Here is a 26363-nt window from a genome sequence, read left to right as displayed (position 1 = left end):
GCATGGTTTCTTCGACAGTTTTTTCACAGCGCCAGTGAGGTACAAGCTAGCGCTCAGCATATCGCAGGCAAACACTGCTACACTGGTTTCTTTCCTCAACTAAATGAGAAAAAAATAACCTCAGTTATACTTAGAATTTTACGTTGGGTCAACAGATGACACAAGGGAGAGATGACAGAACGGGAAAGGAGAGGTACAGAGAGAGACCACGCTGCTGCTGCTAAGTCGCTTCAGTCCTGTCCGACTCTGTGCGACCCCATAGACGGCGGCCCACCAGGCTCCCCCGTCCCTGGGATTTTCCAGGCACGAACACTGGAGTGGGTTGCCATTTCCTTCTCCAATGCATGAAAGTGAAAAGTGAAAGTGAAGGCGCTCAGTCGTGTCCCACTCTTAGCGACCCCATGGACTGTTGCCCTCCAGGCTCCTCCGGCCATGTGATTTTCCAGGCAAGAGTACTGGAGTGGGTTGCCACTGGCAGATTCGACCAAATCCTTTCGTCAATGTCCTTCTTTAGTTTCCTTGATTTCAGGTCTTTTCTCAGCCTAGCCCTCCCACACCGGTGCAACCAGATCTCCCCACCACTTTTCGTCTACCCTCTTGGCCCCCAGATCCCACCTTTTTCTGGCTGCTTAGCACTCCCTCACCCAGTAGAACTTCACCTGCTGAAAGTAGAGAAGCCCACCGCCCGGCGCTACGCCGGGAGTCGGCCTCCAGCAGCCCCAGACTCGCCCTTCCGCCCCTCCTGCGCCACCTCGGCGCCCCGCCCCGGCCGGGGAGGGTAGGAGAGAGGGGAGGGCCTGCCAGGTGAGGCGCGGACGCCCTGGGCTTCTCACTTCCGCCCAGGTGAGGGAAGGCTGACGCCGAACCTGTCCGCCTGCCAGCTCCGGGCTCCCACCGGCGCCTCCGCCCGATCAGGTAAAGGGGAGGGGGGCAGCCGGGCAGGCGCGCGCTGTGCCGCGGGGACCCAGCGCCTCGAACCGGACGGGGCCGCTCTCCCCGCGTCCGGAGCCTGCTCCCCTGTCCCGGCGCGCTCTCAGTCAGTCGTCCGGGAAGAGTGGGCACGGGAGACCCTGGGCGCCGCTGGGCGCTCGGCCATGCCCGCGGAGGGCACGGGGCGCCGTCCTCCTGCATGGGGCACTGGGACCCCACCGTGATCCCCGCCCCTCGGTGCCGGACTCGCCGGAGGCCGCGGGCCGCGCAGCCGCCCCGCCCCGCCGGCCCTCAAATCTCGGCCCTGGTCTGTACCGGGAGAGGCCGGGATCAAATTTTGCACCCAGGTGGGTGCCTGCGCTTTGCCTTCAGAGCTGGGCAGAGTCGCCCCAACTGGTGACGGTGAAAGGAGTGAACAGGTGGTGGCCTGCTCGAGGTCCTGGAGGACGGGGTGCCCAGGTTCCCATCTGGTTGCTGGTGGTCACGTAGCCGAGTCCCCAGGCCGACGGTCAGGCCTAGGCTCTGCTAGCTTCACTCTTCAGATGGTGAGGACCGGGCGGAGAGCGCTCTGCCTCCAGCCTTTGGGGAAATTGCAGGATTCCTGCTCTAAGTCAAGCTGAGGAAAGCATTTTCACATTCTTTCCCCCTACCCCCTACAAGCATCCTAACCCTCCAGGGACACCTAGCAGGCAGAATTAATCTCCCCCTTAAGTGTTGTCTTGGCAGTTTGTCATATCTCCAGATGGCTCTTATCACTTTGGATTTGAGTTAGTTGTTTACTGGTTTGTCTGCTCGATTGAGAGGGTGGCCTTTAAGGACCTTCTCAGCTGCTTTCAGAGTCTGGCCATTGGTAGGTGTGCAATAAACAAATGTTTCTTAAAAGAGCTGAGAAGACTTCCGGAGACCTAGAAAATAAAGACGTCTGTTACACCGAGTATGTTAATACCACTTGTAGGCAGTCTAAGATCCTACTGGGCTGTCAATTTATTTGCTCAAAGCTTTTGAAAGGTAAAGCTAGGGAGGAGTGGAGGTAAAAACTCTATTCGGTTCGTTTTGCAGCATCTGAAAAAGTTAGGCGAGGTAGTGACTTTTAGCTATAGTGAGTTTGTCGGTTTCTAGGCCCCAAATGATCTTCATAAGGATTGTTTAAAATTTAAAATAATAAGAAAATTAATAAGTAACAGAACTGAATGGTTCTTTACATATAGAATTTATAAATTGTGTTCTAAAGAAATTTGCCCTTCTCTAATTGAGATCCTATTAAGGGTTGCATAAGGTGAGCGTCGTATATCAGGATAATGGTTGTGTTTAAAGTTGGAAATAAATTATATTAAGCCCTCATTTGTGTTCAAAGGTGCTTTAATAAGTTCTGGTCGTGTATTAATAGTTTTTATAACTATGAAAGTGAAAGTGAAAGTCACTCTCATGTCCGGGCCAGAATCCTGGAGTGGGCAGTCTTTCCCTTCTCCAGAGGGGATCTTCCCAACCCAGGGATTGAACCCAGGTCTCCCGCATTGCAGATGGATTCTTTACCAGCTGAGCCAAAAGGGAAGCCCCTTATAGTTTATAGTTTATAACTATAAAGTTAATGTAGTCATTGTAGAAAAAATGGAGATAATTTTCAGGAAAGGAACTAAAAGTACACACAAACACACCTACCATTGAAAGTAACCACTGATAACATTATGGTATCTTGCCTTTCAGTGAGTATTCTTTAAAAGAAAAATTTGTGTATTTTCCCATGATGAATTCACCTTTTAGAACCTTGTGATTCTTAGACAGTGGCTCAGCATTCAGTAACCCTTGTAATTGCATTTGTATTTAAGAGCACTTAATAATTATCCTTAAACTAAACAACCAAGCAGTCTATCTCTGCTTTGTTAAACTTTAACAAAAATACATTAGGTTGGGGAAACTAAAGTGGGTTTAATTTGTTTACTCAAGATTTTGCTCACCTTGGTAGTAGAATAAACTTTTTGAGAAACAGGTCTGCTGCTGCTGCTGCTAAGTCGCTTCAGTCGTGTCTGACTCTGTGCGACCCCATAGACAGCAGCCCACCAGGCTCCCCGGTCCCTGGGATTCTCCAGGCAAGAACCCTAGAGTGGGTTGCCATTTCCTTCTCCAATGCATGAAAGTGGAAAGTGAAAGTGAAGTCGCTCAGTCGTATCCGACTCATAGCGACCCCATGGACTGCAGCCCACCAGGCTCCTCCGTCCCTGGGATTTTCCAGGCAAGAGTACTGGAGTGGGGAGAAACAGGTCTATTCCACCGTAACTTTTGAGATCGCTTGACCATTGCTGTTTGCTGCACTCCAGCCCCCCCACCCCCACCCCCACCTCCTGCCCAATTCAGATGTTTTTGAGTAGATTTGGATGCTTTTTAAAACAGCATTCATTCTAGGTTCTGATGCTAATGAAGAGAAAAAAATGAAAAAGGCCTGCTTAGTTTTTGCGTTTGCACAGCTGTGTAGCCTGCAGAGTTTGTGGACAGCGAATTAAGTCCACTTACCATATAACTCTTGACAAGTCACTTGACTCTGCCCCTGTTTTCCCATTTGTAAATAATCTACCACACTGAATTTGGGGAGGTTGAAATGAAATAATGTTCAAGAATGTGTCTTGTAAACTGTACGACTTTCTTCTCCTGCTTTTTGCTCATCCACTGAGATGCTGAATTCTGATAGAATGAAGGAGTTTGTTGTTTTTATTGGAAGGAACTCTAGTTTTAAAGTGGTTTCATTCTGATCTGCTCTGCTTAGTGCTTTGGTCACGTCCAACCCTTTGCGACCCAATGGACTGAAGCCCGCCAGGCTCCTCTGTCCGTGGCATTTTCCTGGCAAGAATGCTGGAATGGGTTGCCATTCTTTCCTCCAGGGGATCTTCCCAACCCAGGGATCGAACCCCCCGTCTCCCGCATTGCAGGCGGATTCTTTACTGACAGTTACTTTGATAAAAGGTGTCGAGGCTGTATTAGCTGATGAAAGTTTTTGCTAAAGACACTATACAGAGATCTTTCTGAAAAAGCCTAGGTTAAAACTGCACTGACAGCACAGTTTGCTACTTGCTTTTGTGACTAAGCACTTGAAATAGGGCTAGTTGGGGTTGAAATATATAAATAGACTGTAAGTATAAATAGACATCAAAATTTGAAGACAGTGTAAAAACCTAAATACCTTAGTTTTAACATTACTTACATATTGAAATGGTAATTTATATATATTAGGATAATTAAAATCCCCTGGAGAAGAAAATGGCAACCCACTCCAGTATTCTTGCCTAGGAAATCCCATGGACAGAGGAGCCTGGCAGGCTACAGTCCATGAAGTTGCAAAGAGTCAGACATGACTTAGCAACTAAATGACAACAAAAGGATAATTAAATATGTTATTTAAATTAATTTTACTTGTTTCTTTTTGCTTTACATGTGGCTACTAGAAAATTTTCAAATTACATATGTGGCTCACACTATATTTCTATAGTGTGAGCAGTGGGTTAGGATTCAATATATGTTTATTCTTAAGAGAGTTTGGTTTACTGAAGCCCTTACATTTTGATTTATAAGTTGATTTTTTTAAACTCGCAAATTTAGGCCTCCCCACTCCCACCTCCCTTGTATTCATTGCATTTGTGAAATTTTTTGTTTAGTTTTTTGAAAAACAACTACTACTGACTACAGAAGAAAAATCACAGCTAAAACAATTACTTGTTTTTTTTGAAGCCCCCAAATAGTTTAGATAATTTTGATTGAAAAGAGATGTTAATAATAGTGTGTGCTCAGTTTCTTCAGTCTGACTCTTTGCGAACCTGTGGACTGTAGCCTGCCAGGCTCCTCTGTCCATGAGACTCTAGGCAAGACTACTGTAGTGGGTTGTCAGGCCCTCCAGGTTATCTTCCCGATCCAGGAAGATACCTAGGTGTCTCCTGCATTGCAGGCAAATTCTTTACTGCTGAGCCACCAGGTAGCCACCGTTTGTTGAATGTTCACTGCATTCAGGCTGCTTTATAATCTCTTATTTAGTCCATCCAACTATAAACATTTAATACTTTTATTATTTTATAAATAAGGAAGCTAAAATATAGGAAAATTTAAGCAATTGGCCACAAAAGAGCTGGTTCCAGGAATGGAACCCAGGTCTCTATGATTTCAAAGCTTGTAAACTATAGATTCTCCTGTATTTTGAGAATTGATTATTGAATCACCTGGAAAAAAGTTGGTTGTCGAAAGAGATATTTAGTTTTAATCCCTTGTTTGTGTTAGTGACCAGTAGGGAATTCTCAACAGGAGATTAGATGAATGAATCATGAATTCCCACAGTCGCTCAGTCCCCACAGTCGCTCAGTTGTGTCCGACTCTTTGCGACCCCGTGGACTGTAGCCCACCAGGCTCCTCTGTCCATGGGATTCTCCAGGCAAGAATACTGGAGTGGGTTGCCATTTCCTTCTCCAGGGGATCTTCCCGACCCAGGGATCGAACCCAGGTCTCCTGCATTGCAGGCAGATGCTTTAACCTCTGAGCCACCAGGGAAGCCAATCATGTTGTTACAGTGAATGAAAAGGAGTTTGTGTATCATCATGACTAAATCTTAAAAATGTAAAATTGAGATAAAGCTGAAGGATAAACATATAGTATAATTGCCATTTATATAGTTTAAAACACTGCCACCCAATAATATTGTAAACAAAGGTAGTTTGTGTTTCAGATTTGAATTGTCTCTATATTGATTGCATGCTGCCTTGTGGTTAAATGAAGTTAGTAAAATCTCTGTGAAATGCGCATTCTCTAATATTGATCTTACTCTTAAAAGAACAAACCAAACCAGTGTTGCCCTTTGCTTTGATGCTGTGCACATGTCTAGTTAGTAGATAGCTTTGAAGCCCAGGTGTGCAGCATTTCAAGGACAGACAGACCTATTTTCATTTAACTTTAGCCCTTAATTGATAGGCATGACGTTGATTAACAGCCTGGGTGAGGCTTCTGCAGTGGGAAAGGCAGTCCCTCACTGTATTATTTTCTGGAACTTGAAGCTCCAGGATGGAGTTTGGTAGGTGAGGAAGATGAAATAAGTAGATGTTGATGGTCAAGTTTACAAACATTCATTCCCTCCCTATTGAAAATTTGAAATCTCTGATTCTCATTTTTAAAGTAGTTGCTGAAAAAGTCTTTAGCAGTTGACCTTCCCTCCCCACAAAGTTAAATTAATTCCACTCAGTGGCAGTTGCAATCTTCCTGTCATTACCATTTCAAAGTGCTTTCCCCCTTAGTTTTTGAAATTATAAGATCTTTTCTGCATTTGCAAAAAGATGATACATTGTTAAGATAAATGAGATGTTATACAGAATGATCCTGCAGTGTACATACTAGGCACCCAAAAACTGGTTACATGATTTAAGGCTGGATGAAATGGATTTTGGGAAAAGGTCAAGAGAAGGGTGAACATTAGTGGGAAAGGTGTCTAAAGCAAGTGCTTAGTCACTCAGTCGTGTCCTACTCTTTTCGACCCCATGGACTGTAGCCTGCCAGGGTCCTCTGGACATGGGGAGTCTCCAGGCCAGAATACTGGAGTGGGTTGCCATGCCCTCCTCCAGGAGATCTTCCCAACTGAGGGTTCGAACCCAGGTCTCCCACGTTGCAGGTGGATAGCCTCTGAGCCACCAGGGAATAGTTTGGCCTATTTCGCAATTTGTTCGGATTGTTTTGAGTATCACAAGCATCCCAATAGGGGCATGACTCTATTTCTGGCAGAGGTTAAGGGCATACAGTCTGCAATGTGGGAAGAACTGAACAGAATATTTGAGGTGGAAACTAGCCATTAATGAGGAGTGTGAATGGCTGGTTCTTTCAGAGAGTGACTGGCTACACATCAGAGATCTGTAAATGAAAATTGCCCAGTTCATTATATTTTTTTTGCTGATCACTGGAAAAAAACTGCCACCAACAGGAAAAAAGAGCACATTATAAAACAGTTTAACTTTGTTTATACTCAGTGGACAAGTTATAGACAGAAACTGATGTGCTTTGGTTAACTATGAATTGTTTAATGAGAGAAGTTAGTACTTATCTAATTTAATTATTCTGATGAACTGACTTAATTTTCAGTTCTGATTCTGAGTTTAACATGGAATCTTTCAGCTTTGACTTCAACATGTCCTCCTAAATGTCCAACATTAAGTGGACTTGAACATTGCCTTTGGCTTAGGCACATGGCCCTGAAATATCAGGCTCATTTTAGAATTTATATATATCTGTTTCCAAAATTCCAGGAGTATAGTGTTTTGATGGCAGCCAAAAATGCAGTATTTACTTTTTTTTTTTTTTAAACATCTAAGGAGTTTAGAAGATGCTTTGCTGTTTGATAGGGATGCAGGCTAGGAGACCTCTCTCGACTCTACATTAGGATGACAGCAGATGTGTTTATCTGTAGTTTGAGTGAAGAGCCATTGTTACTCCCTGGCAAGGAGAGTTTGTTTTCCATTTAATCAATATCTCATAAACGCTGAGCTTTGAAGACATGGCCATGGCAACTAGACACTTGAGCTTTGCTCTGCTAAGGAAGCAATAGAAATTTAAAGTTGCTCATGTATTCCAATTTTTGAGTAATTTCTGAAATCATGACTTCATCTGTAGTTAATAGCATTTAGATTGTTCAGAGTCCCCAGTTTCCTTGAGCTCTGGGGAATTGCCACTGAAGAGTAACATGCACTCTAATTGTGATATGCCCAATTCACACCTGTAGTGACAGGCTGACTACCTGTGCTTCCCTATACAGGTTGCCAGTGATCTTTTCTTTCAGTTTTCTAAGGTAAAAGTATAAGATGTCTTTTTAAACCAAATTTTCAAGACATGAGATATCTTGCTCAATTTAAGAAAGAAGCATAGATGTCTTAGGTAGTTACAGTCTTGTGTGCTACTGGGAATCTGCAGAGTATGTTTCTCAGGGTCCTTAATTGGCCCACATTCTTGAACTAAGGCAGTTAATAAATCTTTTCAATAAGTTTCCTCCACCTAGAAATTTAAATCAAATTAAATTTCTAACTCTGCAGCAGTTTTTCTCAAATATTACATTAATTGGTAATGGCTAAGGGCATGGGTATTTTTGAAAAGCCACAATATTATAATAATTTCCTTCAATCAAATCCCACAGTGAACCAGACATGAAAAATTCATGGCACAAACTCTCTTGATCAATGATGGAGTGGAAGCTGTTAAACATAATAGACTACTGGTTCTCTGGAGTCTGTGCAGCTCTGAGGAAAGCAGCACTCTGTGGCATTTTAATGCCTGGCCTCTGACCCATTGTAGGTAGCCTGTCTACCACAAGGTAGACTCAGCTTTACCATATCTAAACAAACTTGAAATTCCTTGCTGTAAACCCTGTCAGTTTCTCTGCCAGGCCAAATAGGTCAAAATTCTTTGGCTAAAGATTTCCTATGACCATAAAATGAATGAAACGTGGGTTCCGTTTAGTGGACATTCTACTTCCTGGATGGTCAGTTATACAGTTATTGCATTTCTTCCTTCTGACCTCATGTACTCTGAAAGCCCTAGTGCCCTTCCCTAGATATTACGTAACATCATGAAGTTGCGGTAATTATCCAGGTATGTTCTGTGGACACAGTCTAGCTTTTAATAAATATGAGTCGTAGGGTTGGATGGCTTACCAGGTTCTAAGCTGAATCCTTCTGGAAACATATTGACCACCATGCTTTTCAAAATGTGCAGGAAGATCTTTTGAGAGAGTAAGAAAAGGACAATAAAATTTTGCTTTTTTTTTCTCCTTACTCTCATGATGCTTCTATTTTATGTATATTTTAAAACACATATAACATGTAAATATAGTAATATATGTTTATAATGATGGTAAGGGGAGTGGTCAACATATTTTTAACTTATGGGAATGTGTGTTTCAAAAAGTTTGAAGACCACTAATCTATCTTGTTACCAGAATTACCTTTTTAAATAGAAATCTGGACTCAATATTTCCCTACTTAAAAGCTTTTGATTGCTTCCTGCTGCTCACAGGATAAAGAGTAGTCTACTTAGCATTATTTACAAGGACCCTCTCAAAATAGTCTGTCTGAACCAGTAATTCTCAAATTCAGGATGGAAGATTAGGTTTCCCCTCCCCTAGTCTTTCAAGGACAGACATTTTAATGAAATTATTAGAAAAATGAATTGTTAGAAAAAGGAAATTACAAAAATAAACACAATGAAAGTTGTGTTTTTTATTACTAAATTTAATAGACCTACATGGCTGCCATATTCCATGATTTCTAAATGCTTAAGTACCAGTTTTGGTGCTTATCTCTGTGGGTGAAGCATCAATCCACGGTCTACACGTGTAGTAACACTGGTCTGAATTACTTTTTTGCCCTTTCTGCTGCCTTTACTAGTCTCACTGAGAGTCATTCACTTTTATACCTGTATGTGGTAATTCTCTCCTTGTGGTCTCTAGACTAGCTGCACTAAGATTACAGGGGAACTTTGTTACATATGCAGATTCTCAGGACTTGGCTTAGACATACAGGATCAGAAACACTAGGAGTGGATACTACGATTTGTGTTTTAGCATACCCTCATGGTGATCCTGAGGCTCACTAAAATTTAAGATGTCCTTAACTCAGGGCACCCTATATGTCATTCAAACTGGAACCCTTCTGAGAATGAAATGGACTGCTATTAATAAAGATGCCCAGTAATATGAGACTATGTTAGGCAAATGAGGACAAATGGTCACTCTGCTTTTATACTCCATTCTTTTTCTGAGAGAGGTCTCTAGTGTGTTCTCATTCTAGCATTTCCAAACTTCCATGGGCAGGGCAGTCACTCTCCTTTTATGATTTCTTTGAGCACATGGTCCAGTTCAGTTCAGTCGCTCAGTCATGTCTGACTCTTTGCAACCCTGTGGACTGCAGCACACCAGGCTTCCCTGTCCATCACCAACTCCCAGAGCCTACTCAAATTCATGGCCATTGAATTGGTGATGCCATCCAACCATCTTACCCTCTGTTGTCCACATCTCTTCCCACCTTCAATCTTTCTCAGCATCAGGGTCTTTTCCAATGAGTCAGTTCTTTGCATCAGGTGGCCAAAGTATTGGAGTTTCGGCTTCAGCATCAGTCCTTCCAATGAATATTCAGGTCTGATTTCCTTTAGGATTGACTGGTTGGATCTCCTTGCAGTCCAAGAGACTCTCAACAGTCTTCTCCAACACCACAGTTCCAAAGCATCAATTCTTCTGCACTCGGCTTTCTTTATAGTCCGACTCTCATATCCATACATGACTACTGGAAAAACCATAGCTTTGACTAGATGGACCTTTGTTGGTAAAGTAATGTCTCTGCATTTTATTTATTTTTATTTTTTATTTTACTTTACAATATTGTATTGGTTTTGCCATACATTGACGTGAATCCACCACGGGTGTACATGTGTTCCCCATCCTGAACCCCCTCCTACCTGTCCCCCGATCCCATCCCTCTGGGTCATCCCAGTGCACCAGCCCCGAGCATCCTGTATCATGCATTGAACCTGGACTGGTGATTCATTTCACATACTATAATATACATGTTTCAATGCCATTTTCCCAAATCATTCCACGCTCGCTCTCTCCCACAGAGTCCAAAAGACTGCTCTATATATCTGTGTCTCTTTTGCTGTCTCGCATACAGGCTTATTGTTACCATCTTTCTAAGTTCCATATATATGTGTTATTATACTGTATTGGTGTTTTTCTTTCTGGCTTACTTCACTCTGTATAATAGGCTCCAGTTTCCTCCACCTCATTAGAACTGATTCAAATGCATTCTTTTTAATGGCTGAGTAATACTCCATTGTGTATATGTACCACAGCTTTCTTATCCATTTGTCTGCTGATGGACATCTAGGTTGCTTCCATGTCCTGCCTGTTGTAAACAGTGCTGCGATGAACATTGGGGTACACGTGTCTCTTTCAATTCAGGTTTCCTTGGTGTGCATGCCCAGTAGTGGGGTTGCTGGATCGTATGGCAGTTCTAGTTCCAGTTTTTAAAGGAGTCTCCGCACTGTTCTCCATAGTGGCTGTACTAGTTTGCATTCCCACCAACAGTGTAAGAGGGTTCCCTTTTCTCCACACCCTCTCCAGCATTTATTGCTTGTAGACTTTTGGATTGCAGCCATTCTGACTAGTGTAAAATGGCACCTCATTGTGGTTTTGATTTGCATTTTTCTGATAATGAGTAATGTTGAGCATCTTTTCATGTGTTTGTTAGCCATCTGTATGTCTTTGGAGAAATGTCTGTTTAGTTCTTTGGCCCGTTTTTTGATTGGGTCATTTATTTTTCTGGAATTGAGCTGCAGGAGTTGCTTGTATATTTTTGAGGTTAATTCTTTGTCAGTTGCTTTATTTGCTATTATTTTCTCCCCTTCTGAAGATTGTCTTTTCACCTTGCTTATAGTTTCCCTTGTTCTGCAGAAGCTTTTAATTTTAATTAGGTACTATTTGTTTATTTTTGCTTTTACTTCCAATATTCTGGGAGGTGGGTCATAGAGGATCTTGCTGTGATTTATGTCTGAGAGTGTTTTGCCTATGTTCTCCTCTAGGAGTTTTATAGTTTCTGGTTTTATGTTTAGATATTTAATCCATTTTGAGTTTATTTTTGTGTATGGTGTTAGAAAGTGTTCTAGTTTCATTCTTTTACAAGTGGTTGACCAGTTTTCCCAGCACCACTTGTTAAAGAGATTGTCTTTTCTCCATTGTACATTCTTGCCTCCTTTGTCAAAGATAAGGTGTCCATAGGTGCATGGATTTATCTCTGGGCTTTCTATTTTGTTACATTGATCTATATTTCTGTCTTTGTGCCAGTACCATACTGTCTTGATGACTGGCTTTGTAGTAGAGCCTGAAGTGAGGCAGGTTGATTCCTCCAGTTCCATTCTTCTTTCTCAAGATTGCTTTGGCTATTCGAGTTTTTTTTGTATTTCCGTACAAATTGTGAAATTATTTGTTCTAGCTCTGTGAAAAATACCGTTGGTAGCTTGATAGGGATTGCATTGAATCTATAAATTGCTTTGGGTAGTATATTCATTTTCACTATATTGATTCTTCCAATCCATGAACAGGATATATTTCTCCATCTATTAGTGTCCTCTTTGGTTTCTTTCACCAGTGTTTTATAGTTTTCTATATATAGGTCTTTTGTTTCTTTAGGTAGATATATTCCTAAGTATTTTATTCTTTTCGTTGCAATAGTGAATGGAATTGTTTCCTTAATTTCTCTATTTTCTCATTAGTGTATAGGAATGCAAGGGATTTCTGTGTGTTGATTTTATATCCTGCAACTTCACTATATTCATTGATTAGCTCTAGTAATTTTCTGGTGGACTCTTTAAGGTTTTCTATGTAGAGAATCATATCATCTGCAAACAGTGAGAGTTTTACTTCTTTTCCAATTTAGATTCCTTTTATTTATTTTTCTGCTCTGATTGCTGTGGCCAAAACTGCCAAAACTATGTTGAATAGTAGTGGTGAGAGTGGGCACCCTTGTCTTGTTCCTGACTTTAGGGGAAATGCTTTCAATTTTTCACCATTGAGGATAATGCTGTGGGTTTGTCATATATAGCTTTTATTATGTTGAGGTATGTTCCTTCTATTCCTGTTTTCTGGAGGGTTTTTTTTTTTTTTATCATAAATGGATGTTGAATTTTGTCAAAGGCTTTCTCTGCATCTATTGAGATAATCATATGGCTTTTATTTTTCAATTTGTTAATGTGGTGAATTACATTAATTGATTTGTGGATATTGAAGAATCCTGGCATCCCTGGGATAAAGCCCACTTGGTCATGGTGTATGATCTTTTTAATGTGTTGTTGGATTCTGTTTGCTAGAATTTTGTTAAGGATTTTTGCATCTATGTCCATCAGTGATATTGGCCTGTAGTTTCCTTTTTTTGTGGCATCTTTGTCAGGTTTTGGTATTAGGGTGATGGGGGCCTCATAGAATGTTTGGGAGTTTACCTTCCTCTGCAATTTTCTGGAAGAGTTTGAGTAGGATAGGTGTTAGCTCTTCTCGAAATTTTTGGTAGAATTCAGTTGTGAAGCCCTCTGGTCCTGGGCTTCTGTTTGCTGGAAGATTTCTTATTACAGTTTCAATTTCTGTGCTTGTGATGGGTCTGTTAAGATTTTCTATTTCTTCCTGGTTCAGTTTTGGAAAGTTGTGCTTTTCTAAGAATTTGTCCATTTCTTCCAAGTTGTCCATTTTGTTGGCATATAGTTGCTGATAGTAGTCTCTTATGATCCTTTGTATTTCTGTGTTGTCTGTTGTGATCTCTCCATTTTCATGTCTAATTTTATTGATTTTATTTTTCTCCCTTTGTTTCCTGATGAGTCTGGCTAATGGTTTGTCAATTTTACTTAACTTCTCAAAGAACCAGCTTTTGGCTTTGTTGATTTTTGCTATGGTCTCTTTTGTTTCTTTTGCATTTATTTCTGCCCTAATTTTTAAGACTTCTTTCCTTCTACTAACCCTGGGGTTCTTCATTTCTTCCTTTTCTAGTTGCTTTAGGTGTAGAGTTAGGTTATTTATTTGACTTTTTTCTTGTTTCTTGAGCTAAGCCTGTATTGCTCTGAACCTTCCCCTTAGCACTACTTTTACAGTGTCCCATAGCTTTTGGGTTGTTGTATTTTCATTTTCATTTGTTTCTATGCCTATTTTGATTTCTTCTGTGATTTGTTGGTTATTCAGAAGTGTGTGGTTCAGCCTCCATATGTTGGAATTTTTAATAGTTTTTTTCCCTGTAATTGAGATCTAATCTTACTGCATTGTGGTCAGAAAAGATGCTTGGAATGATTTCAATTTTTTTGAATTTACCAAGGCTAGATTTATGGCCCAGGGTGTGATCTATCCTGGAGAATGTTCCATATGCGCTAGAGAAAAAGGTGAAATTCATTGTTTTGGGGTGAAATGTCCTATAGATATCAATTAGGTCTAACTGTTGTATCATTTAAAGTTTGTGTTTCCTTGTTACTTTTCTGTTTAGTTGATATACCCATAGGTGTGAGTGGGGTATTAAATTCTCCCACTATTATTGTGTTATTGTTAATTTCCCCTTTCATACTTGTTAGCATTTGTCTCACATATTGTGGTGCTCCTATGTTAGGTGCATATATATTTATAATTGTTATATCTTCTTCTTGGATTGATCCTTTGATCATTATGTAGTGTCCTTCTTTGTCTCTTTTCATAGCCTTTGTTTTAAAGTCTATTTTATCTGATATGAGTATTGCTATTACTGCTTTCTTTTGGTCTCTAGTTGCATGGAGTATCCTTTTCCAGCCCTTCACTTTCAGTCTGTATGTGTCCCTGGTTTCAAGGTGGGTCTCTTGTAGACAACATATATAGGCGTCTTATTTTTGTATCCATTCAGCCAAGCTTTGTCTTTTGGTTGGGGTATTCAACCCATTTACATTTAGGGTAATTATTGATAAGTATACTGTTCATGGGGTTCTCAAGGCAAGAATACTGAAGTGGCTTGCCATTTCCTTCTCCAGTGGACCACATTCTGTCAGGCCTCTCCACCATGACCCGCCCGTCTTGGGTTGCCCCGTAGGCATGGCCTGGTTTCATTGAGTTAGACAAGGCTGTGGTCCTAGTGTGATAAGATTGACTAGTTTTTTGTGAGTATGGTTCCAGTGTGTCTTCCCTCTGATGCCCTCTTGCAACACTTACTATCTTACTTGGGTTTCTCTTACCTTGGGTGTGGGGTATCTCTTAACGGCTGCTCCAGCAAAGCACAGCTGCTGCTCCTTACCTTGGATGAGGGGTATCTCCTTACCGCCACAGTTCCTGACCTTCAACGTGGGGTAGCTCATCTAGGCCCTCCTGTGCTGTGCAGCCACCACTCCTCGGGTTGCTCCTCCCAGCTGCCGCCCTGACCTCGGACACCGGGTGTCTCCTCCCGGCCGCCACTGACCTCGGACGCGGGGTAGCTCCTCCCAGCCGCAGCCACTGACCTCGGACGCAGGGTAGCTCCTCTCGGCCGCCGCCCCTGACCTCGGATGCAGGGTAGCTCCTCTCGGCCGCGCTTAGTGAGCCAGCTCGCAGGCTCACAGCCGCCGGCGCTTAGTGAAGTGAGAAATAGATTTAAGGGTCTAGATCTGATAGATAGAGTGCCTGATGAACTATGGAATGAGGTTCGTGACGTTGTACAGGAGACAGGGATCAAGACCATCCCCATGGAAAAGAAATGAAAAAAAGCAAAATGGCTATCTGGGGAGGCCTTACAAAGAGCTGTGAAAAGAAGAGAGGTGAAAAGCAAAGGAGGAAAGGAAAGATATAAGCATCTGAATGCAGAGTTCCGAAGAATAGCAAGAAGAGATAAGAAAGCCTTCTTCAGCGATCAATGCAAAGAAATAGAGGAAAACAACAGAATGTGAAAGACTAGAGATCTCTTCAAGAAAATTAGAGATACCAAGGGAACATTTCATGCAAAGATGGGCTCGATAAAGGACAGAAATGGTCTGGACCTAACAGAAGCAGAAGATATTAAGAAGAGGTGGCAAGAATACATGGAAGAACTGTACAAAAAAGATCTTCACGACCCAGATAATCACGATGGTGTGATCACTAATCTAGAGCCAGACATCTTGGAATGTGAAGTCAAGTGGGCCTTAGAAAGCATCGCTACGAACAAAGCTAGTGGAGGTGATGGAATTCCAGTTGAGCTCTTTCAAATCCTGAGAGATGATGCTGTGAAAGTGCTGCACTCAATATGCCAGCAAGTTTGGAAAACTCAGCAGTGGCCACAGGACTGGAAAAGGTCAGTTTTCATTCCAATTCCAAAGAAAGACAATGCAAAAGAATGCTCAAACTACCACACAATTGCACTCATCTCACATGCTAGTAAAGTAATGCTCAAAATTCTCCAAGCCAGACTTCAGCAATACGTGAACCGTGAACTCCCTGATGTTCCAGCTGGTTTTAGAAAAGGCAGAGGAACCAGAGATCAAATTGCCAACATCCACTGGATCATGGAAAAAGCAAGAGAGTTCCAAAAAACACATCTATTTCTGCTTTATTGACTATGCCAAAGCCTTTGACTGTGTGGGGATCACAATAAACTGTGGAAAATTCTGAAAGAGATGGGAATACCAGACCACCTAACCTGCCTCTTGAGAAATCTGTATGCAGGTCAGGAAGCAACAACAGTTAGAACTGGACATGGAACAACAGACTGGTTCCAAATAGGAAAAGGAGTATGTCAAGGCTGTATGTTGTCACCCTGCTTATTTAACTTGTATGCAGAGTACATCATGAGAAATGCTGGACTGGAAGAGACACAAGCTGGAATCAAGATTGCCGGGAGAAATATCAATAACCTCAGATATGCAGATGACACCACCCTTATGGCAGAAAGTAAAGAGGAGCTAAAAAGCCTCTTGATGAAAGTGAAAGAGGAGAGTGAAAAAGTTGGCTTAAAGCTCAATATTCAGAAAACAAAGATCATGGCATCCAGTCCCATCACTTCATGGGAAATAGATGGGGAAACAGTAGAAAAAGTGTCAGACTTTATTTTTTTGGGCTCCAGAATCACTGCAGATGGTGACTGCAGCCATGAAATTAAAAGATGCTTACTCCTTGGAAGAAAAGTTATGACCAACCTAGATAATATATTCAAAAGCAGAGACATTACTTTGCCAACTAAGGTCCATCTAGTCAAGGCCATGGTTTTTCCAGTGGTCATGTATGGATGTGAGAGTTGGACTGTGAAGAAGGCTGAGCGCCGAAGAATTGATGCTTTTGAAGTGTGGTGTTGGAGTAGACTCTTGAGAGTCCCTGGGACTGCAAGGAGATCCAACCAGTCCATTCTGAAGGAGATCATCCCTGGGATTTCTTTGGAAGGAATGATGCTAAAGCTGAAGCTCCAGTACTTTGGCCACCTCCTGCGAAGAGTTGAGTCATTGGAAAAGACTCTGATGCTGGGAGGGATTGGGGGCGGGAGGAGAAGGTGACAACCCAGGATGAGATGGCTGGATGGCATCACGGACTCAATGCAGGTGAGTCTGAGTGAACTCCGGGAGTTGGTGATGGACAGGGAGGCCTGGCGTGCTGCGATTCATGGGGTTGCAACGAGTCGGACACGACTGAACTGAACTGATTGATAAGTATGATCCCATTGCCATTTACTTTATTGCTTTGGGTTCGAGTTTATATACCCTTTCTGTGTTTCCTCTCTAGAGAAGATCCTTTAGAATTTGTTGGAGAGCTGGTTTGGTGGTGCTGAATTCTCTCACCTTTTGCTTGTCTGTAAAGCTTTTGATTTCTCCTTCATGTTTGAATGAGATCCTTGCTGGGTACAGTAATCTGGGCTGTAGGTTATTTTCTTTCATCGTTTAAGTATGTCCTGCCATTCCCTCCTGGCCTGAAGAGTTTCTATTGAAAGATCAGTTGTTATCCTTATGGGAATCCCCTTGTGTGTGATTTGTTGTTTTTCCCTTGCTGCTTTTAATATTTGTTTTTTGTGTTTGATCTTGTTAATTTGACTAATATGTGTCTTGGAGTGTTTCACCTTGGGTTTATCTTGTTTGGGACTCTCTGGGTTTCTTGGACTTGGGTGATTTTTTACTTCCCCATTTTAGGGAAGTTTTCAATTATTATCGCCTCAAGTATTTTCTCATGGTCTTTCTTTTTGTCTTCTTCTTCTGGGACTCCTATGACTCGAATGTTGGGGTATTTAACATTGTCCCACAGGTCTCTGAGATTGTCCTCGTTTCTTTTAATTCATTTTTCTTTTTTCCTCTCTGTTTCATTTATTTCTACCATTCTATCTTCTACCTCCCTTATCCTATCTTCTGCCTCAGTTATTCTACTGTTGGTTCCCTCCAGAGTGTTTTTTTTTTTTAATCTCATTTACTGCATTATTCATTGTATATTGAGTCTTTTGTATTTCTTCTAGGACCTAGAAGATGACCTAGAATCCTTGTCTCCAGGCTATTTATTTGTAACTCCATTTTGTTTTCAAGATTTTGGATCATTTTCACTATCATTATTTGGAATTTTTAATCAGGTAGATTCCCTATCTTTTCCTCTTTGGTTTGGTTTGGTGGGCATTATCCTGTTCCTTTACCTGCTGGGTATTTCTCAGCCTCTTCATTTGTTTATATTGCTGTGTTTGGGGTGGCCTTTGTGTATTCTGGCAGTTTGTGGAGTTCTCTTTAGTTTGGAGTTTCCTCATGTAGATGGGGTTGGACGGGTGGCTTGTCAAGGTTTCCTGGTTAGGGAAGCTTGTGTCAGTGTTCTGGTGGGTGGAGCTGGATTTCTTCTCTCTGGAGTGCAATGAAGTGTCCAGTAATGAGTTATGAGATGTCAGTGGGTTTGGTGTGACTTTGGGCAGCTTGTATATTGAAGCTCAGGGCTATGTTCCTGTGTTGCTGGAGAATTTGCATGATATGTCTTGCTCTGGAACTTTTTGGCCCTTGAGTGGTGCTGGGTTTCAGTGTAGGTATGGGCACGTTTGGTGAGCTCCTGTCAATTAATGTTCCCTGGAGTCAGGAGTTCTCTGGTGTTCTCAGGATTTGGACTTAAGCCTCCTGCTTCTGGTTTTCAGTCTTATTCTTACAGTAGCCTCAAGACTTTTCCATCTATACAGCACCAATGATAAAACATCTAGGTTAAAGATGAAAAGTTTCTTCACAGTGAGGGACATCCAGAGAGGTTCACAGAGTTACATGGAAAAGAGAAGTGGGAGGAGGGAGATAGAGGTGACCAGGAGGAGAAGAGGGGGAATCAAAAGAGGCGAGAGCAAGCTAGCCAATAATCACTTCCTTATGTGCTCTCCACAGTCTGCATCCCTCAGAGATGTTCACAGAGTTTTACAGAGAAGAGAAGAGGGAGGAAGGAGACAGAGGTGGCCAGGAGGATAAAGGGGAGAATCAACAGGAGAGAGACAGATCCAGCCAGTAATCAGTTCCCTAAGTATTCTCCACAGTTTGGAACACACAAAGAGAATCACAGAGTTGGGTAGGAAGAGAAGGGAGAGGGAGGAAATAAAGGCAACCTGGTGGAGAAAAAGGAGAGTCCAGAGGGGGAGAGAGCAGTCAAGCCAGTAATCTCACTCCCAAGTAAAAATGGGTACTGAAGATTGGGTTCGTAAAGGTACAAAATTGATAACAAATACCGAAAAGCAAAGATTAAAAATCTAGAGTAGAGGTTGGATTCTCAAAAATACAATATTAAAGGGAAAAAAAAAGTCACAAAAATGATAAAATATGTATATATGAAGTTTGCTTTAAAAAAATTGGGTCCTTTTTTTTTTTTTTTTTTTTTTTTGCAAAGTAATAGTAGGTTATAAGGAGAAGGCAATGTCTACCCACTCCAGTACTCTTGCCTGGAAAATCCTATGGATGGAGGAACCTGGTAGGCTGTGGTCCATGGGGTCACTGAGGGTCGGACACGACTGAGCAACTTCACTTTTACTTTTCACTTTCATGCATTGGAGAAGGAAATGGCAACCCACTCCAGTGTTCTTGCCTGTAGAATCCCAGGGATGGGGGCGCCTGGTTGGCTGCTGTCTATGGGGTCACACAGAGTTGGACATGACTGAAGTGACTTAGCAGTAGGTTATAAAAATGAAACTAAACGAGTAATAGAGGATTTAAAATAAAATTATTTTTAAATTTAAAGAATGATAATAATAAAAATATATCTATGACTTTGTCTGGTAGTGTTGTGGACAGTGTGGGATCAGTTCATTTTCAGATAGTTCCTTGATGTGGCTTATATTTTTCAAGATCTATAGGCCTCTTCCTATGTAGTCAGTGCTAACTACAGGGTTTTAATCTATTGCCCCTGTCACTTCCAAGGCGGTTCCGTCTATTTGTTTTAGCTTCTTCTGTTCCCTTGTCTCTTCAGTGTCTAATTTCTGCCCTGACACATGGGGGCAGTGGTGGACACTTTTTTAGGCTCACTTGTTCAGTCTTCCTGTTGGGAGGGAGGAACAATGCAAACACATAACATTGGCGTGTGCTTGGAGTATCTCGGCCACACTGGGTTTGGCCCCACTCACAGCATGTGTGCTTTCCCTGTCTGTACTGCTTAGGCTCTAGGTTGCTCTGCCGGGAACTGTCTGGGGCTGGCCCTGGGTTGTATGCACTTCCCAGGTCTAAGCCACTCAGGTTCAGGTACTCGGGTACTCCACAAAGGCGCAGACTCTGTTGGGCCTGCGTTTTGTACCCTTTCAGGTCTGAGCAGCTCAGGTGACCAGGTGCTGGCGAGTGTGGTCCCTGTGACTTATTGTCTCCCTCGTCCCTGCCGCTCAGTTTTCTGGGTGTACAACCAGCGCACCTTCTCAGGTGTGCTGTGTGTCTTCTGGGGAGCTGATCTCTGGCTGTGACCTTCCCGGCAGATGTCGACTGTCCAGAATCCCAAGAAGTCTTAGTTAGCAATGAAGCCTGCTTGCAGTTTGGTAGATGATGCCTCTCTGGGGCCGTCATTGCTTTCTTCCAGCTCTGGCTGCCCTCGCCTGCCTGTCTCCGCCAGGGGATGGGCTGGTCCGCAGCTGGCTAGCTCTGCTCAGTCCTTTGTTCTGTCAGTGGGCCTGGTGGTGTCTTAGGTTAGGGCTTTCCTGGGATAGCTATCCCATAGTCTGGTTTGCTATCTCAAGTTAGTTCCCTCAGATTGCCCTTGGGCCATTCAGGCCCATTCCTTACTCTAAGCAATGCAGCCCACACCTCCCTGTCCAGCCCCTGCTTGCTAGTGGCGGATGCAGGCGTCTGGGCTGCTTCTCTGCTGGGAGTTACTGTTGGGCATGTAATCTGTGGGTTTAAATTATTTATTTACTTTTCCTCCCGGTTATGTTGCCCTCCGAGGTTCCAAGGCTCACCACAGATTCGCCAGTGAGAGTGTTTCCTGGTGTTTGGAAACTTCTCTCTTTTTTAAGACTCCCTTCCCAGGATGGATCTCTATCCCTACCTCTTTTGTCTCTCTTTTTATCTTTTATATTTTTTCCTACCTCCTTTCGAAGACAATGGGCTGCTTTTCTGGGTGCCTGATGTCCTCTGCCAGCATTCAGAAGTTGTTTTATGGAATTTACTCAGCTTTCAAATGTTCTTTTGAAGAATTTGTGGCAAAGAAAGTGGTTTCCCTGTCCTCTTCATCTGCCATCTTAGGACCACCCCTGTCTCTGCTTTTTAATATGCTCTCTAGGTTTGTCATAGCTTATCTTCCAAGGAGCAAGTGTCTTTTAATTTCATGGCTGCAGTCAACATCTGCCGTGATTTTAGAGCCCCCCAAAATAGTCTCTCACTGTTTCCATTGTTTCCCCATCTATTTGTATATGGTACACACTCTTGCTATTGTATGTATATGCCTTACAATATAATTATCCAATTGTGTTGTCATTTTCTTGCTATATATCTATCTTGATCTCTCATTAGGCCATCTTAGCCATTTTGTCCCTTTTACTTTTCAAGTTATAAACATAATACATGCTTTTTAAATTAAAAAACAGCCCTGGTATTTATAAAGTATAGGTCTAATTTTTTATCTCCCCTTCCTCACTTCTTCCCATAAGTTATCATTATTATTATATTGACTATCTTTCTAAATCTAGAAAATGATACATACACCAATATATATTATTTTCTTTAAAAAGGGGAAAATAGTTCATATATTCTGAAACTTATTGTTGTTCTTATTTGGTGTGTCTATTAGATAATGGGGCTTCCCAGGCAGTGCAGTGGTAGAGAATCTGCCTGCCAATGCAGCAGTTGTTAAGCTTTGATTCCTTGGGTCGGGAAGATCCCTTGGAGTAGGAAGTAGTAATCTATTCTAGTATCCTTGCCTGGAAAATTCTGTGGCCAGAGGAGCCTGGCGGGCTGCATACAGTTCATGGGGCTGCAGAGTCAGACACGACTGAGTGACAGAGCACACAGGCATGGATTAGCTGCTGTTCCTGTGTTGACACAAAGGGTTGAATTGCCCTCCTGTGAGTGAGAGCTCATACCCAGCACCAAACCTTATCGTGATTCCAAGGTTACAGGCAAGATAGAGTAACACAGGAACTAGGCACAGAATTCTTTTCTGGAGGAGCCCCCAGCCAGTAGACACAGCTTCCAAAGAATGTCACTTTTTCATACTAGGACATACTATCAGCATGCTTAAAACACCTCCTTACACGTAGACTGACGTTGTTACTTATAAATGTATTTCTAACAGACTTTTACTGCTATTTTTAACAGACTTTTACAGATATTTTTAATGTGTTGAGTAAAATTCAACCTAGGAACACATTATTTTTTGTTTTGTTTGGGGTTACCAGACCAGTTGTGAACAACATATACAGAAACATTTTCTTAAAGGAAGACTCTTCGGTTTGGGGAATCCCAAGATTTATACTCTATTAGTTCCTCCAATAGAAAATGTCTTTGTGATTACGTCCCATCTTCCAGCCAGCTATGCTCTATATATCCATATGTTCTCAGATTATTTACGATAGCAATTAAGACAGATCAGGTATTTCCTGACATTTTAAAATGAGAGACTGTGTTATCTATTAAAACCTTTTAGCTTGTTTGCACGGAGGAGGTCTGGCATCAATCTGGGAATCCCTTGATGAAGGATTGAGCCACGGGCTTGCTGATAACTATTACCCACTCATTCTTGTTTCAGTACATTTCAACCATATTCATTATTTTAATGACTAATTTTGATAGTTTAATTTTTCCAGGAGTTTTATTGTTAAAAGCAATGCAGCAAATGTGCTTGTACATCATCTGTGTGTCTTTTTGTCTCTCCTTTCTTTAGGAGAGACACTCATAAGTTAATATTCTGGGTAGAAGAGAATATGAATTTCATATATTGATAGATATTTCTCAGTCATTCTCCTAGAAGATTGTGCAGATTTATTTTCCCACCTGTTTTTCTATGACATCTGGGGTACAAGCTATTATTAGAAAAAAAAAATGCCAATCTAATATAAAAAGTAGCACTTCATAGTTTTAGTTTGCTTTCTTTGATTTAGAGAGGTTGATGTACAGTATTAATGACCACAAAGCTGCTCTTGTCCACTCTTGGGCTAAGTGCTGCTATAGAAAAGGACAGTGTCATTGTGACTACCCTTCCATTATTCACATTTACCTGTCAGTGGATAGTTTTAAGGGCTGCATAGTTGAGATGCTGAGCATATCAGAAGTTTTTCTGTGATGCTCTATTCACATGGAATCCAGTGAATATTTGAATGGAATATAGGAACCTTTTATCAATGCCAAAAGCATCTCTTACTGGTTTTTTAATATGCTTTCTTGCTTAATGACCTTGAGTTAGAAGATAAAGGTTGTATTCAGAAGTATATTCAGAGATAATGTAAGAACAGTTGGACTGTGTAGTACTCATAGTTCTTAGATGGTGCATTTATAACAGTGTGCCACTGTGAAAGTGATACACTTTCATAGTGTATGTGATATGAAAGTATTACAGTGAAAGTGATCGCTGTGGTTTTTTGTTTGCTTGTTTAAGTGACCACTGTGAAAGTGCCATTTTCAACAGAGAAAAGGGTTTGCTAACATCTTGAGATTTTGTTTTTGGCTGTGCAGAATCTTTGTTGTTGTGTGAGCTTTTCTCTAGTTGCGGCGAGGGGGATTACTCGAGTTGCAGTGGGAGAACTTCTTATTGCCATGGCTTCTCTTGTTGCGGAGCATCGGCCCTAGGGAGCGCAGGCTTCAGTGGTTGCTGCACGTGGGCTCAGTAGTTGCATGGCTCCCGGGCTCCAGAACGCAGCCTCAGTAGTTGTGGTTCATGGGCTCAGGCACTCCAGGGCATGTGGGATCCTCCTGGCCCAGAGATTGAGTCTGTGTCCCTGCATCGGGAGGTGGACTCTCCACTCTGAGTCACCAGGGAAGTATATATAACTTTTTGAGTTTTGATTACATTTTAGGCTAGTTTGAGCAAATCATTGGAATTAAAAGAATTATCCATGGACAATGCCAGATTGGGTGATTATCATTTGATGACTAGTTTGGATTTTTTCCCCTAATCTCTCTAGTATCTTCTTTATCCATTATTTGGATGTTCTTTTCCAGCCTAGGATCTCTCTCTCTCTTTTTTTTTAATCAACTTTCTTTAAGTATAACTTACATACAATAAAATAAAACAAATATATAGGTCAATGAATTGTAATAAATGTATGCATCTGTTTAAGTAATACTCCATTCAAAACATAGAACATAAAAAATACAAAAAAAGAACATTTCCATCACCCCAAAAAAGCTCCCTCAGATATTTTCCTAGTCAACTGCTTTTCACTGTGCCCAGGCAATCATATCCTTTTGGGTCTGTTTCTTTTCCCTCAACACTGTTTTTGAGATTCATCTTTGTTGTGTGTGTCAGTAATGTTTTCTGTTTTTATTTCTGGATATTCTATTTTGTTTACATATCTTAGTTGATTTATCTTTTAATCTGTTATTAGACATTTGGGTTTTTCTGGTTTGGGGCTTTTATAAATAAAAATGCTATGTTGTTGCTGTTTTTCGGCCACATCCTACAACTTGTGGGATCTTAGTTTCCTGACCAGGGATTGAACTCTGGCCCTTGGCATTGAAAGCACTGAATCCTAACCATTGGACCACCAGGGAATTCCCTGAACATTTTTGCATAGGTCTTTTGTGGTCATATATTTTCACTTTGGGGTGAATGTTTAAAAGTGGAAAAGTCCTGGGTCATATAGTAAGTGTAGTTTTAACTTCCAAAAAACTGTCAAACAGTTATTCAAAGTGTTTGTGCCATTTTATGTTCCTACTAGCAATGTCTCAGAGTCCCAGTTACTTCACATTTTTGTCACCACTTACAATGATCTGTTTTGCTTTCAAGTTTTAGCCATTTTAGTGGCCGTGTATGGCTTTTAATTTGGATTTCTTGAATGAAATATTTTGATGGAGAATGTTCTTGAGGTTTTCTTTGACTTTTCTATAGGACTGTAGAATTGTATACACTAATGGAAAATAATTTTTCTCTATATTTAACTTTTTTTCTTTAGGTTTCTTTCAAAGTGATTGAAGACAGTAATTCAAAATGCCTGAAAATCCTGCTACAGGTAAACTAGATATATACTTCTTTCACTAAATTAATTATTCAAAAATGGAATGTAAGATGAGATTTAACTTGTACTCATTATCCTTTTTAAAAAAGATAAACTGCAGGTCCTGCAAGTTCTTGATCGCTTGAAAATGAAATTGCAGGAGAAGGGTGACACTTCGCAGAATGAAAAGCTCTCTCTTTTTTATGAGACACTAAAGAGCCCCCTTTTCAACCAGATACTCACACTTCAACAGTCCATCAAGCAACTGAAAGGGCAAGTAAGTTACCCATCAAGGTTTTACCTGTTGCTGTTATTCAAACCAGCAAAGAAAGATAGAAGGAAATAGATACAGTCTACTCTTAATTCTGCAAAGAGGCTGTATTGGGACTTGTGTGCAGGTAGCATTGGCATAGATAGTTTAAAAATGTTGATAATAAGTTTTGTGTTTGGCTTTGGATTCTAGTTTTTTATACTTATTTATGTAAAGTTCAGATGCTTTGAAAATTCTTAACATTTTCTTCAGAATTACAGGACACATAGCCCCTCTGCTTGGAGTGATATTAAGAGTTTTATCTACTCTTTTGGTTGTTCTATTTTGGGGTCAGGGATGGCAAATTGATTTTAAATAATCTATTCTAGATGCTGAGCTTGAATAGTAGCTATCTTATAGATTAAATATGGGCAGAATTTTAAATGTAGTTAATGTAGCAGAGTTGTTATGTGAAAATTAACAAAATTTGCGGAAAAAAAATGCTTTTTGCTGATAAACCAAAATGCCTATCCATAAATATTTAGCAAGTGATTTTTCTATAGCTAACTAAGGATTAAATTCTGCACATATGTCTTTCTGTGAATTACTTTCTCTAGATCAAAATTTATACCAGAATTTTAGCACTCCCCATATTGAAGATTCTATATTCTGATAATGGAATGAGTACATCACAGCAATGAATGCTATTGGTGGCAATAGAAGTTGGGAAAGATTCCTACAAATCTATCACTCATACTGGACTAAAATTGGACTTAAGCAACTGTTCCATCATAATAACAATCTTTTATGTTTATTTAGTGTGCAGTTATTATGTAAATAATCATATTTTATTCAGTCAGCTATAAAATCCATGTGATTTTTCATATCTGTGTTTTCATAGAGTTTTTATCGGTGTTGATTTTTTTCTGTGAGTCTTATGACATTTGTTCTTCATATTTCCTTTGTTCTATTGTGTTGGTACTTGTATCAGCCAGTGGTATTTTTAAATCAATCAATTAATTAATTTGGGCATACCATGAGGCATGACAGATTTTAGTTCCCTGACCAGGGATTGAACCCATGCTCCCTATATTGGGAGTGCAGAGTCTTAATCTTAACCACTGGACCAACAGGGAAGT

At 41.1% G+C, this 26363-nt stretch overlaps 1 protein-coding gene across 1 annotated transcript in view; it reads left to right on the top strand.

Moving 5' to 3' along the window:
* The first annotated feature begins 24967 nt into the window (after positions 1–24967).
* The window catches only part of PATJ (PATJ crumbs cell polarity complex component), a 371645-nt gene continuing 370249 nt past the window's right edge, over positions 24968–26363 (top strand). Inside the window, exons 1-2 of the mRNA XM_052636620.1 lie at positions 24968–24989; positions 25085–25251. Of these exons, the coding sequence (XP_052492580.1) occupies positions 24968–24989; positions 25085–25251 (189 nt within the window). The remainder of the gene's footprint in view (positions 24990–25084; positions 25252–26363) is intronic.

This window comes from Budorcas taxicolor, chromosome 3, assembly GCF_023091745.1.
Source record: "Budorcas taxicolor isolate Tak-1 chromosome 3, Takin1.1, whole genome shotgun sequence".
Taxonomy (NCBI): Eukaryota; Metazoa; Chordata; class Mammalia; order Artiodactyla; family Bovidae; genus Budorcas; species Budorcas taxicolor.
This window is presented reverse-complemented; position numbering and strand designations above follow the sequence as displayed.